This window comes from Gigantopelta aegis, chromosome 14 (genome assembly GCF_016097555.1).
Source record: "Gigantopelta aegis isolate Gae_Host chromosome 14, Gae_host_genome, whole genome shotgun sequence".
Lineage (NCBI taxonomy): Eukaryota > Metazoa > Mollusca > Gastropoda > Neomphalida > Peltospiridae > Gigantopelta > Gigantopelta aegis.
Window position 1 is genome coordinate 56,615,522 of NC_054712.1, and position 13,279 is coordinate 56,628,800.

General features: G+C 35.5%; 1 protein-coding gene across 3 annotated transcripts in view; it reads right to left on the minus strand.

The window, feature by feature from the left end:
• Window positions 1-2,071: 2,071 nt before the first annotated feature.
• Window positions 2,072-13,279, minus strand: part of LOC121388897 (sodium- and chloride-dependent glycine transporter 1-like) — a 55,457-nt gene continuing 44,249 nt past the window's right edge. For all 3 annotated transcript variants that reach the window (XM_041520434.1, XM_041520433.1, XM_041520435.1), the window contains exons 9-14: window positions 8,182-8,294; window positions 6,643-6,774; window positions 5,844-5,943; window positions 4,604-4,704; window positions 2,523-2,690; window positions 2,072-2,261 (exon numbers count right to left, since the gene is read on the minus strand). In XM_041520434.1, the coding sequence (XP_041376368.1) occupies window positions 2,112-2,261; window positions 2,523-2,690; window positions 4,604-4,704; window positions 5,844-5,943; window positions 6,643-6,774; window positions 8,182-8,294 (764 nt within the window). In that variant the 3' untranslated portion in view covers window positions 2,072-2,111. The remainder of the gene's footprint in view (window positions 2,262-2,522; window positions 2,691-4,603; window positions 4,705-5,843; window positions 5,944-6,642; window positions 6,775-8,181; window positions 8,295-13,279) is intronic.

Below are 13,279 nucleotides of genomic sequence, written 5' to 3' on the forward strand. Positions count from 1 at the left end.
ACGTACACGATGTACACGAATTGCACATTATTATGGGTCACCATATCTGATGCAACATTAATTTTGGAACAAAATATCCAAACCGGAAGTTAAATTTCAGAGAAAATGGGTCTCATTACGTAGTTTTGTTTTACTATTTGTTTGAATTAAATTATTATACATATCATTACCATCAATAATTTAACAGTTGAACACATTGATTTATTGATCAAATATTTTATTATACTGACATAATCTCAGAGGAAACCTACGGTACTACATTTTGTCATAAAGTAGCAATTAATACATCAATCTTTTATATGCACTTTCCAGCATAGGACAGCACATACCATATGACCTTTGATAAACTATAATCATGTTAATCAAAACACAGAGAATGAGATGAGGGGGTTCAATCCTATAATAAAATATTTAAAAAACTGGGCACATTCTCTACCATTTGACTTTATATTCCCTCCCCTTTAACAAGATTCCCACTCTTCCCCTAATTTAACAAGTTCTCATGGTTGATTTAGCATGCAGTGCACTAGTCTACATGGTACACTGTACTTGAATGTGCTTGAAAGATTAGTTGGATACCATTTCACCATACACCTTTATTAAATTTTAAAATATGTTAATAAGGGTGTGTGTGTGTGTGTGTGTGTGTGGTTTAAAAAATATAATTATATTTGTGTCTTGTCTTGTATTCCGTCAGTTTTTGTGTAATATTTAACAAATGTGAGACAATAAGCAATCAAACCATATAAACAAATGGAATTCCATTAATTGCCATTTCACCGTTTGACAATTTGTGGTTTTCTCATCCAATTTTTAGATGGTGTAGGGTTGTTCTTTCAGTTATTTCCCATGTCAACCAGTGTTCCATAGTCTTAATATGGTATGTGCTATCCTGTGTGTGAACATGAATATAGAATGTACTCATATAGTTAAAATAATCAGTTGCCCAGTAGCCTATATGACCACGTTTTATTAAGTGATCATCTATTGCTACTGACCCCTAACTTCACACATCCTGGAAGAGAAGTGGGCCGGGGCACCCGATGGTCCCTGAACTTGTTGATATTATTTCAACCCCTCTACTCTTGTGCTAAGTCATATGTAAGTTTCCTAACCAGGGGCGGGACGTAGCTCAGTGGTACAGCGCTCGCCTGATTCGTGGTCCATCTAGGATCGATTCCTGTAGGTGGGCCCATTGGGCTATTTCTCGTTCCAGCCAGTGCTCCACAAATGGTGTAACAAAGGCCGTGGCATGTACTATCCTGTTTGTGGGATGGTGCATATAAAAGGTCCCTTGCTGCTAATCGAAAAAGAGTAGCCCATGAAGTGGCGACTGCAGGTTTCCTCTCTCAATATCTGTGTGCTCCTTACCCATATGACCATAAATAAAATGTGTTGAGTGCATAGTTAAAGAAAAATTTCCTTCCTTCCTTAACAGTTGTATGCCTTGTTAATGTAATCATTTGAAATCAATATCCAGGAGTACAAGTACTACACAACATAATGCAGGGTGGGGGGGTGGGGGGGGGGGGGCAAGCAGTGCTGGATCAAATCTTTGCCTGCAGACAAAAACGACGGAGACATTCGGGCAAAATGAGATGGTCTGAAAACTGTTCACCAAGTATTTCCATCATTCCACTAACAATATTGGTTATAAATAATCCATGTGAAAATGTGTAGCGATTCGTGTGGAACCCTAGACATGGCTGTTTGGTAGTAATGCACTGTTATTTGTTTTGGGGCATTTTTATTTAATTCGAACAAAAATCTGCCTGCCCCTCCCCTCCACCCCAAAAAAGGGAGTCTTTATGCTTATATCAGTACCAGTATTATGTTAAACATCAGACCATATTTAAGCTATGTAAAAAAATAAAAATAAACAAAATACACAATGGTAATTAAGCTTTCATAAATTCAGCTTTCTGTTTTTGACCAGATAAAATACAATGGTTACTTGGTTAAATTAAATTTTACGAGGAAAAGAAATCAAAATAGCAATAATCAGGTTGTTACAAAAAATATGGCTGAACAAAACGATAACTCAACATAAAAAAACAAACAAACAACAACAACAAATCCACGTAGTTTATTTACAGTTTCAAATACAGAAGTCATGGCACAGAAACATGTTTGTTACAGATGGTTAGAATATTGTCAATTGGTCTGAACATTCTGGACTTATTTTGCTCACAATATTTCTCTTGATATTCCACCTTGGACGGACCCCAGTCAGGTGCAGGAGTTATTGATTTTATCAGTCTCTGAAAAATAAAACATACTGGTGCATCAGGCTTTCTGCCGGAAAATAATTTGAGGGTAAATAATAAAAACAAGCATTATGAGAGTACTGCTTAAGCAATACATGCATGTCCCCCAGACATAGATCTGGCAAAGTTAATATGAAATTTGGCATATGAAGAAATTGGTGAACATAATAAAACTTCACATATATGGTGGGTTTTTGGGGTTTTTTTTTATGACATGTAAATAAATATATAACATAAGACAAATGGTTAAAATACCTGTTTGAAAGTTCCTTTTGCTTTCACAAGTTCCATAACCATGACGATTGGAATTGGTATCGTGGGAATGAGAGCTATGAACACTCCGATATAGTGGCAGAATTGTGGGTAAACATAACCATCGAGAGTGGGCAATGTGTACGTCACAACTGTGAAGATAAAAGCCACCTGAAACATAGAAATGTCAATAATATAAAAATTAGAACTCAATAATCAAGCCTGTAGGAACTGGATGGGGGCTGGGGCCCCCCTCCCCCACTTTTTTCAAATCACATTAATGTTTGCCATTGTAACCAAAATCTGATATAGAGTTTGTACCCGATCCGTCAGTGCCCCCCCCCCCCCCCCCCCTCCGAAAGTCGTTCCTATAGTACGGGCCTGATAATGTAATACAGACCCATGTGAATCTACGACACTCCACAAACTCTAAAGTAACCCCAAAATCCAGGGTTTATAGACTATAAAGTTAAAGTTTGTATTGTTTAACGACACCACTAGAGCACTGATTTATTCATCATCGGCTACTGGATGTCATTTGATAAACAATTTTACTCGTAGTCTTAGAGGAAACCAGCTACATTTTTCCATTAGCAGCAAGGTATCTTTTATATGCACCATCCCACAGACAATACAGCACATACCACACCTTTAATATACCAGTTGTAGTGCACTGGTTGGGACGGGAAAAAACCCAATCAGAGAATGGGTCCACTGAGGTGGTTTGATCCTACAATGCAAGCACCTCAAGTGGGCACTCTGCTGACAGCTAGATTTCAACTTTATAGAATATAAAATCGACATATACTAGTGAAAACGATGCGATATCTTGGTCAGCTGATTGTTTTGAGGGTGTATTGCATCATCATGAGTTTCATGCATACAAGCAAAAGCAAAGAGGTATAAAACAAGTTCCATACATTTTGTACATGTCACTTAGTATGCAAATGTGATCATGTATTTTCATCCACTTCAAAAATGATGTTTATAACATTCTTAAAATGATGTCAGTTTCAATGTTGCTGAATAATGTGAGTTTCACATCATTAACAGCCACAAGCTTGCAGCTGCTACATCATGTATACAGATTAGGGACATTCTTGAAATGAGGTCAGTTCCAATGATGCTGAATAATATCTATTTCACATTCTGCAATGGCCATAAGCTTGCAGATGCTATATAGACTATAGTGTAGTCAGACGTGTGCTGTAACAGCATTCAATGTATTGTTATGATCCATGCCACAATGATAGTGAGACATGCTTCCTGAAAAAAGTATTGGAAAAGAAAGAAAATTTGCTTGAGCAGGGGGTGAATGCAGCAACAGAGTCAACTTTGGGGTTAAAGATTCACATTTAAATCATTTTCTTACACACTGTAAGTCCTAGGTGAGATATACACACCAACATCATGACAGGGGTGATGAAGCAACAGCAGATTTTAATAAAAATGGACGGAGGCTTTCCCAGCATCATTTCTATGTCGGAGCTGAATCAATCAATTCAGAACTGGAGTCATGTAAAAACGGGCAGCAACATTAAATTTAATAAAGAAAATGTAATTTTTGTTTTTAAAACCGAAAATAATGATCCCGTTAATGCCATTGTACTTGTTACAAAACACTTAATATTTAAAATTCATTTCAATGCACATGTACCCAGTTTGAAATGGACCCAAAAAGAGTTGACTGAATACTATTATGTGACAAAAGCAACAGCTTTTTCCGCGTGCAATTATGATAAATTCACCAAATTTTGGTCAATTTGTCACAATGTATTTAAAACTTAGATTGTATTTTTTTCTCTTCTTTTTGATACTTAGTATGTCCTCGGTCTCCTTTTGAATTTTTCATACATGTATGTTGGATTATTAGTCACATATATTTGATTTTCTAGCTAAATATATCTTTAACTACTTTATTTTTCATGTAATTAATATCTCTTTGTCATATTCACTGTATATATCTGTGTGTGAATATCATGTCAATAAAAATGGGAATAATAATTAAAAAAACCTTTGAGAATAAAGATTCATATTTAAATCATTTTCTCACACACTGTAAGTCCTAGGTGAGATATACATACCAACATCATGACAGGGGTGATGAAGCACCAGCAGATTTTAATAAAAATGGACGGAGGCTTGCCCAGCATCATTTCTATGTCGGAGCTGAATCGATCAATTCCTGAAAATATAAATCTCTATTAATATTTAAAATACATATATTTCTTTACATTATAACATGGCTTTTATTTAGTTGTCTGAAATTCATTCAATAAGTGAGATTTAGTATTTATTTGTAAACAAGGGGGGGGGGGGGGGGGGGGGGGGGAAGAGTATGAAATTGAATTTAACTTTGACAAAAACATGATAAAAAATGCCAACATGTATTTGTTGTCAAATTTGTTTGCTTGTAAATTTATAAGAAACATTTTTTATTGCTATAATGCTTCATTAAATTAAATTGCATTATAATATTAATTAATTAAAGAACCTCATTTCTTATGATCACAAATTAAATCTGCACCACCCCTGATACATTTCTTTATTTTTACAAAACTGGTTTTTAATATAACGTCACAATGTGCGACATACATGTAACTACAATTTTTTTAATCTATGATCAACACGCCTTTCATACATGTACTCTGTGGCAATCTGTTAGTTTCAAATAATAATGATAGTAATTTGTAAATCATAGGATGTAAGTAAACAGAAAAAGGAATTCCCCATAATAAAGTTGTGGTCCATGTTGCACATACATGTACCTGAATGTCCGATCCAAGATAAATTTATCACAGTTTGAAAATGTCTTTATCACTATATGGTAAGATTGAATAGGTACATTGTATAGGTAATAAATCATGATATTGCACTATTGCCAGTGTAAACCGGGGAATCCCCTTAGCATTGACAAATGAGTGCTCTTGGCTTGATCAACAGACTTTGGAAACTGTATTGTGTTACATATAATGATGTCAGTTTTCACATATGTCATATAGTGCAAAATACTTGTGCTTGGTAGACTGCATAGTGCTCAATTGCTTGTAACTACATTAAATTTGTGTTTTCATTTTTTATTAACATGATTGAACAAATGAATGAATGTTTAATGACACCCCAGGACAAAAACACACATCGGTTATTGGATAGAAAATTGATTGAAGTAATAAAACAATTGTGGCACTGTGATGAAACCAATTCATATGTTAAATATCAGCCTCGGTCAACGTAATAACATCATATCGGTCTCAACACAGTGCCATAATTATTCAGTATTAACAGGAGATTGCTAACAGTGTATTTAATTTAATGACAGCATACCGTAAAGATATCCAATGATAAGGCACTCGAGAAATGATGTCACTAACACACAAAATGCAGCAACAAACCAATCCAGTAGTTGGAAGACATATATACCACCCTGAAATGTGAAAACAATAATATATACTATAAAGCCCAAACCACTTAAATATAATGACAATAAATATAATAATAAATTTCTAGTTTACCTTTAATTATCAACAGATTCTCCCCCCACATTTTGTCCCATCAGAAATTGTGAAAACCCCCACAATTACAGTGACAGTTGAAGTTTGTTTTGTTCAGCTATTGGATGTCAAACATTTGGTAAGTTTGATAAAAGAATGAAATGTGGATATCAAGACACCTACAACCTTGGCAGTGTCTGTAAATGAGGATGTAACTTTTAGAGAAAGCCAGTAAATCTACACAGACTACAAAACTGGGGCATAATTCACTAAACTCTCGCAACTTTGCGATCTCGCAGTGCAATGCTAAAAGACTTACAAAGAGGATGCTTTGTTGTCTAGCAGAGCCTAAGAGAGCTTTGTGAATTAGGCCCCTGGTTATTAATTGCCAAGTTTGTTTGTGAAAGCTTGAAGTACTTACGTTTGTTACAACTGGCAGGGCTATGAAGTAGGATCTAGAGCCAGTGCTGACGTCACGAGCAGCCTCTTATTGCCGAGTTTGTTTGTGAAAGCTTGAAGTACTTACGTTTGTTACAACTGGCAGGGCTATGAAGTAGGATCCTAGCGCCAGTGCTGACGTCACGAGCAGCCTCTTATTGCCGAGTTTGTTTGTGAAATCTTGAAGTACTTACGTTTGTTACAACTGGCAGGGCTATGAAGTAGGATCCTAGAGCCAGTGCTGACGTCACGAGCAGCCTCTTATTGCCGAGTTTGTTTGGGAAAGCTTCCAGCATTCCACTTACCAAGGTTTCAAACATGCCAAACTGAAATAATATCAAATATGAGAATATAGTACAAATGTAATTATCAATAGTGTCTCCACAAGTACTTGTGCAAGGGCCGAGTCTACCAAGACTTGAGTCTGATCAAAGGACTCGAGTACCCGTGCAAGGAAGAAAACTCATATTTAATTCTATTTTTACATCAATTTGCCATCTACTTGCCGCCGGTTACATTATAGGACTATGAGACATGGAGGGAAAACAAAAATTGAATGTATGGAATCAATACAATGACATGATTTGGCATCCATGTTCAGCACTGGAATTAAGATGCATAATGCTGTTTTACTTTATTCCTTACTCTCATTAACATCTAGTGTAAGTGTCGTCTACTCACGTCCGGGTCGAGTTTGCCCCTCGAGTACTCGAGTCCAATATTTTAGACCTGTTGAGTCCCTAATTATCAAGTACGTGTGCAAAGGTGTGGGTTTTATGGGATGCAACTTCCCCAAGAACATTTTCTTTTTATCTTTTTTTATACAACTTGTTACATGCATTTTATAAAAGTCATTAAAAGATGAATGGTATCTCTTTACACACAAGGCTTGGACGAGACCAAGATAACTCAACTGACAGCAAGTGTGGAGCATGGCTTGTCAAGAAGTCCCGAGACCAAGACAACTCAACTGACTGACAGCAAGTGTGGAGCATGGCTTGTCAAGAAGTCCCGCGACCAAGATAACTCAACTGACAGCAAGTGTGGAGCATGGCTTGTCAAGAAGTCCCGAGACCAAGATAACTCAACTGACAGCAAGTGTGGAGCATGGCTTGTCAAGAAGTCCCGAGACCAAGATAACTCAACTGACTGACAGCAAGTGTGGAGCATGGCTTGTCAAGAAGTCCCGCGACCAAGATAACTCAACTGACAGCAAGTGTGGAGCATGGCTTGTCAAGAAGTCCCGAGACCAAGATAACTCAACTGACTGACAGCAAGTGTGGAGCATGGCTCGTCAAGAAGTCCCGAGACCACGATAACTCAACTGACAGCAAGTGTGGAGCATGGCTTGTCAAGAAGTCCCGAGACCAAGATAACTCAATTGACTGACAGCAAGTGTGGAGCATGGCTCGTCAAGAAGTCCCGAGACCACGATAACTCAACTGACAGCAAGTGTGGAGCATGGCTTGTCAAGAAGTCCCGAGACCAAGATAACTCAATTGACTGACAGCAAGTGTGGAGCATGGCTCGTCAAGAAGTCCCGAGACCACGATAACTCACACCAAGTGTGGAGCATGGCTTGTCAAGAAGTCCCGTAGTGAAAGGAAATATGCAGCTTCATCTTATTAACATATGTTTGTTATATCTCAATTTCAAATATTTTTATTTCTGTATTAGGCGTTTGTGGGGTTTATGCATGTTTTGTTATTTAAAAAAAAGAAGACAAAAGTTACCTGACTATCAAGACCAAGAGTCAACAACATAAGGAAGAACAACACTGCCCACAGTTGAGGAATTGGCATCTTCGATATGGCTTCTGGGTAGGCTACAAGTGCTAAACCGGGTCCTGTGGAAATAAAAACACAACTGTAACATGCTGTATACAGGGATCAAAATAGCGGCCTATGAAAAGCAGTCAATTCTTTCAGACCTTTAGCAGGTGAAATAGATATTCACATGCCCAAAACACCAAAACATTTCAGATAATTTTTTAAGATTTCACATTAATCAGTTTCAGTTTACTTAATTACAAGCCTTAGAACAATCAGTTTCACTTTATTTACAAGCCTTAGAATAATCAATTTCAGTTTATTTACAAGCCTTAGAATAATCAATTTCAGTCACCCTTATTTTATTGGATTGTATCTGACTGGGTAATAACCGTGGAGTAAGTCTAAAAATTGATCTTCAACAGTTAGAGATGATATTAATCTGCAATGAGTCATCTCTTACACAGATTTGTAAGAAAAGATATTACTTGTATTTCATGTGTGTAATTAAAAACAAAATAGGCCAACATGACCTATTTATAATATGTGAGACACCAGCATCTCTGTTGTATTGAAGATACTTGCTGGATGGGGGGTGTCATATTCAGCTTTTATAATTCCCAGTTTATTTATAACTACATGTATTTTCTCAATATAAAATACTATGAATAACAATCAAAGTCTTCCTTCTGGTTACAGCGCTGACAAAAGTAGTGCAAAAATTTATGCAGTTATGATCATTGATTTTTTTAAGTTACATGACAGATATAGCTTATACAAATACAAAAAACAAAAACATATAACAGCAGGACTGGAAATAGCGGCCTGTGAAAACGAATCCATTTTTCAGACCTAGTAAGTGAAATAAAAATTCACCTGCTAAATTTACCAACAAATCACAAAGACAAATGCATGTACGATGATCTCATCCCTGTTTCCATTAATTAGTAGATAAAGTATGGATCTTTAAAATTATTACTATTTATTTATTTTATTGCTATTAATTATTATTTTTGTAGCCATTACATAATCATTACGATGCCTTGTTTGTGTTTTGTTTTCCTTTATTAAACCACTGTCTAATTATCGAACAAACAGAAAACTTTATTGTGTCTTTTTTCGGTTTCTTTTATTCTTTCTTCTTTCTCTTTTTCAATAATATTTATTTCTGTTCAAATTTAAATTGCAAAAATATCGAGGGGTTAGTGCCAGAGCCCATTATATGGTGAATTATACAAAAATGAGTTAATCGCCTTGTCAGCATCATGGGAAGGTGTACTATCATTTCACTATGTCTCATTCAAACCAATCATTTATTTATGCTTTTATAGAACAGAACCCAAACCAATTATCTTTTATGTCCATATCCACAAAAGGCAAAAACCATGTTTTTAGCACTACCTTATTCTGTCTCTCTAGAATTTTGTAGTATCACCCATAACGCGTTAGCTTGCAACACTGGATTGTGGTGGGCTGTAAACTGTCAGAAGATTGAATCCTAGGTGCCATACCGCATGACAGGCTAATGACATATGCTAGCTCTAAGTGTTTACATCCAGCGAAGGTGTTTTATATAAACTATCTCTGGCTGGATGTTTTGGCTTACAAAGAAATAACAACTCTGGCTGAGGTAGCTAGAATTGACTGTTTACGCATCACGATGACCGGTCCGTTTGTGATAATCTGAGATGGACTGCAGACAATGTGTGTGGGGGGGTGGGGGGGGGGGGGGGGGGGGGGGGGGGGCTGGAAGTGTTTAGTTCTTAGACATCTGGAATGTGGTAAAATGTGTGTTGTTAACTAGTTGCTGATTAAATGTCAGTTATGTAAATAGTTTAATAAGAAGTGATTGCAGAGTTCATTTAGTTCTACAGAAGAAACACGCAGTTATGAAAATATTAACTGAACAGAGACGGAGAACGTAGTTAAACAGGAAAGTTGTTTTCCCTTATTTTAGTCTGAATAGTTACTATCTGTATTAGAGGAAAAAAATAATATAATTAAATTAATTTGCCGGGGGTAGGACGTAGCCCAGTAGTAAATTAAGTGCTGGCCTGGTGTACGGTCAGTCTAGGATCGATCCCTGTTAGTGTAATCATTGGACTATTTCTCGTTCCAGCGAGTGCTTCACAACTGGTGTTACAGACCATGATATGTACTATCCTGTCTGTGGGATGATGCATATATTAAAGATCCCTTGGTGCTAATAAAAAAAATAGTTGCCCATAGTTTCCTCTCTAAAATATATTTGTGGTCATTAACCACATGTCTGACACCATATACCTGTAGTTGTGTTGAGTGTGTCATTAAATATAAAATTCCTTTCTTTCTTTCTTTCTTTTTTTAAATATGGCTCCCATATGCAACAACCTTAGTTACAAATTATGATCTAGCTATGTCTGTATTTTGTAGACAATTTGAATATTATATAAAAAATAAATTTAAGGTGCAATTTAAAATGAAAATGCCTGGCAATTGTTTATTGTAAAAAGGATGCCGGCCCAAAGATGATAAATGTTTTATGACCATACGCAATAAAATATTTTAATTTACTTAGCATAGAGGGAAATTAGTTTATATTATTTCAAAGGCATCATCACAGGATTGTAACTTTTCTAGTCATTGTATATTTTATAGACATTATATAATATTTGACATATAGTTGAACATGAATTAGTAGATACAGGTCAAGTATTTTTCTTTAAATCAGAGTCCGTTCATGGTAGTTCATATTATAACTAATTGGTTAGAAGAAGCGACCCCCTTTATATAAATGGCATAAAATAAATATGCATACTAATAATAAATATTGTTCATTGTAGTAGTTGAAATGTATGCACATTCATATTTTCTGGGCTAAAATATCTAGATATTACTACATTAACTGGAATAATTGTAGCATTTCAGATGTTCCAATGATGAGATATCTCTGGTCATTATAACAAAGTGGTTACTGCTATAGTGTGTTTAAATAAAATGTGTGTGTGTACATGTATATCATTATACGAGCGCATTAGACAAACATTATACTTAATCACGCACCAGATCAGTGCTGATGACTAAAGCATTAAACTGTATTTAGATATGTTTTACACTTGGTCAATGGGGGAAATGCATATAAATGATACATTGTCGCTGTTTTTTTTGGAGCAGCCACTATGCCGGTAACAATTATTTTCCTTTTGTATTTTACAGACCAAGTGTCGAAATACCTCACAGAGAGGATATATGATAACTATGGTTTAAACAACTCCCAGATCAGGTTGCCAGTGTCTGGATTGAAAATTAACGTTGCGGAAAGACACGGGCTTAGGATATGATAATAATCCAGCTCAGATTTCAAGACACACACACACCTTCCCACCTGCGTCATAATTAATTCTTAGGGGAACAAAACTAACAGTTAAAACTTGATACACAACTATCCACAAGCACCAAACGCCTGGAACATGGAATAGGTGATTTTAACAATTCACTAGCCATATATATATATATATATATATATATATATATATATATATATATATATATATATACATATATATATATACACATACATATTAGGGTAGCCAGGATTGTTTATTTGGGGTGGAGTGGAGATAGAGGGCACTGCTTTTACACATTTATGGGGTGACATGCATTATAAAAGTTGGTATTGTGAAAAAAGAGGTCCTCGTGTGCCCAATCCCTGGCTACCCGGATACGTCAGTGTATATATGTGCAATTTAAAGTATATCAATCAATAGATTTTGGTTTCAACACAGGTACCTTTAGTAGTATTACTTGCATGGACAGTAGAATTGTGGTAATTATTTGCTAATGTCATATTATTTTAGTAAGTTTTAATCACATATAACTTCTAAACATTGTTTTAGTAACATCTGACCCATGTTGCATGCAAACATCTTACACGCAATGAGATTTTTGTGCATTTTTGTAAAACCTACGAAAATGCGCATTCTGCTAGGAATCATTACACGTTGATTGTAAATATATTTCTCATTTTATTCTCTCTAAATTGCTGTTTAAATCATTAAGTTGAAGAACATAATTTTGTTTTAGAACATGTTTAAAGAGTGAAAACTTTTAAAGAAAAATGCCGAATATAGTTACTGGCCCTGTATTAACTTTGTTTCGTTAAATTACTGTGTATTAAAAATCATTAAATGTATTAACTTATCTTAACGGTTGATTATTAATTCAGTCAGTAGCTCAACACTACAGGTGGTGCAGTTTACTCTGATAGCTTACATTTCGTGTTTAATTAGTGTAATAAATATATTTGTTATAACTGGTATGATAGCTTACATTTCATGTAATAATTAGTACAACAAATATATCTGTTATAACTGGTTTTAAGGCTTTGCTTTGTTTGACAAATTGTTTTTCTAAAGTTGTTAAGAGCTTCTAGCAACCTGCTATAATACCAGGCAGTACAATTTAGCATCTGAGTGTAGGATAAGGTTACTGTGCACACAGCTGGAAACACCCATGACCCTTTCCAGTGTTTGCCATCCAAAGATAATTTGTTATTGTTTACAATTACTTCCTGCCTCCAGTACATTTTCAAAGTATTAACAACACAGACCCAATTACGTGCCTCAGAGCTGCTGCGAAATTAAACGTTTACTGTATGCCACGTGGACTCACTGCAAGATAACATTATTCTTGACTTGAGATTCACACAATTTGTCACATATGCTGGACTGTAAGAAAAACTGTTTATAAAATAGCTTGGAGCTGTTTGTGTTCAAGTTCCAGGAACCAGAATAAATTAAATAGTTCTTGATCTAATTACATCATGATTTATTATTATTAGCAGACAAAACTTTTAAGGTTTATACTAAAACAAATAACTGCTAGCATCTAAAAGCAAAATATTTAGCAAAAGTTAAGTTTTCGATTTTTAAGTGCATTCCAAAGTTTTCAGTGCAGTTTTCTCAGATTGAAGTGGAAAGGAGATAAGTGGTTCTGGCACTAACCCCTCGATATATTACTGTCGTAATATGCATGAAGGCCTAGTAAGTTGTGTAACTTGTGCCAAATATAATTGTTCTTTAAA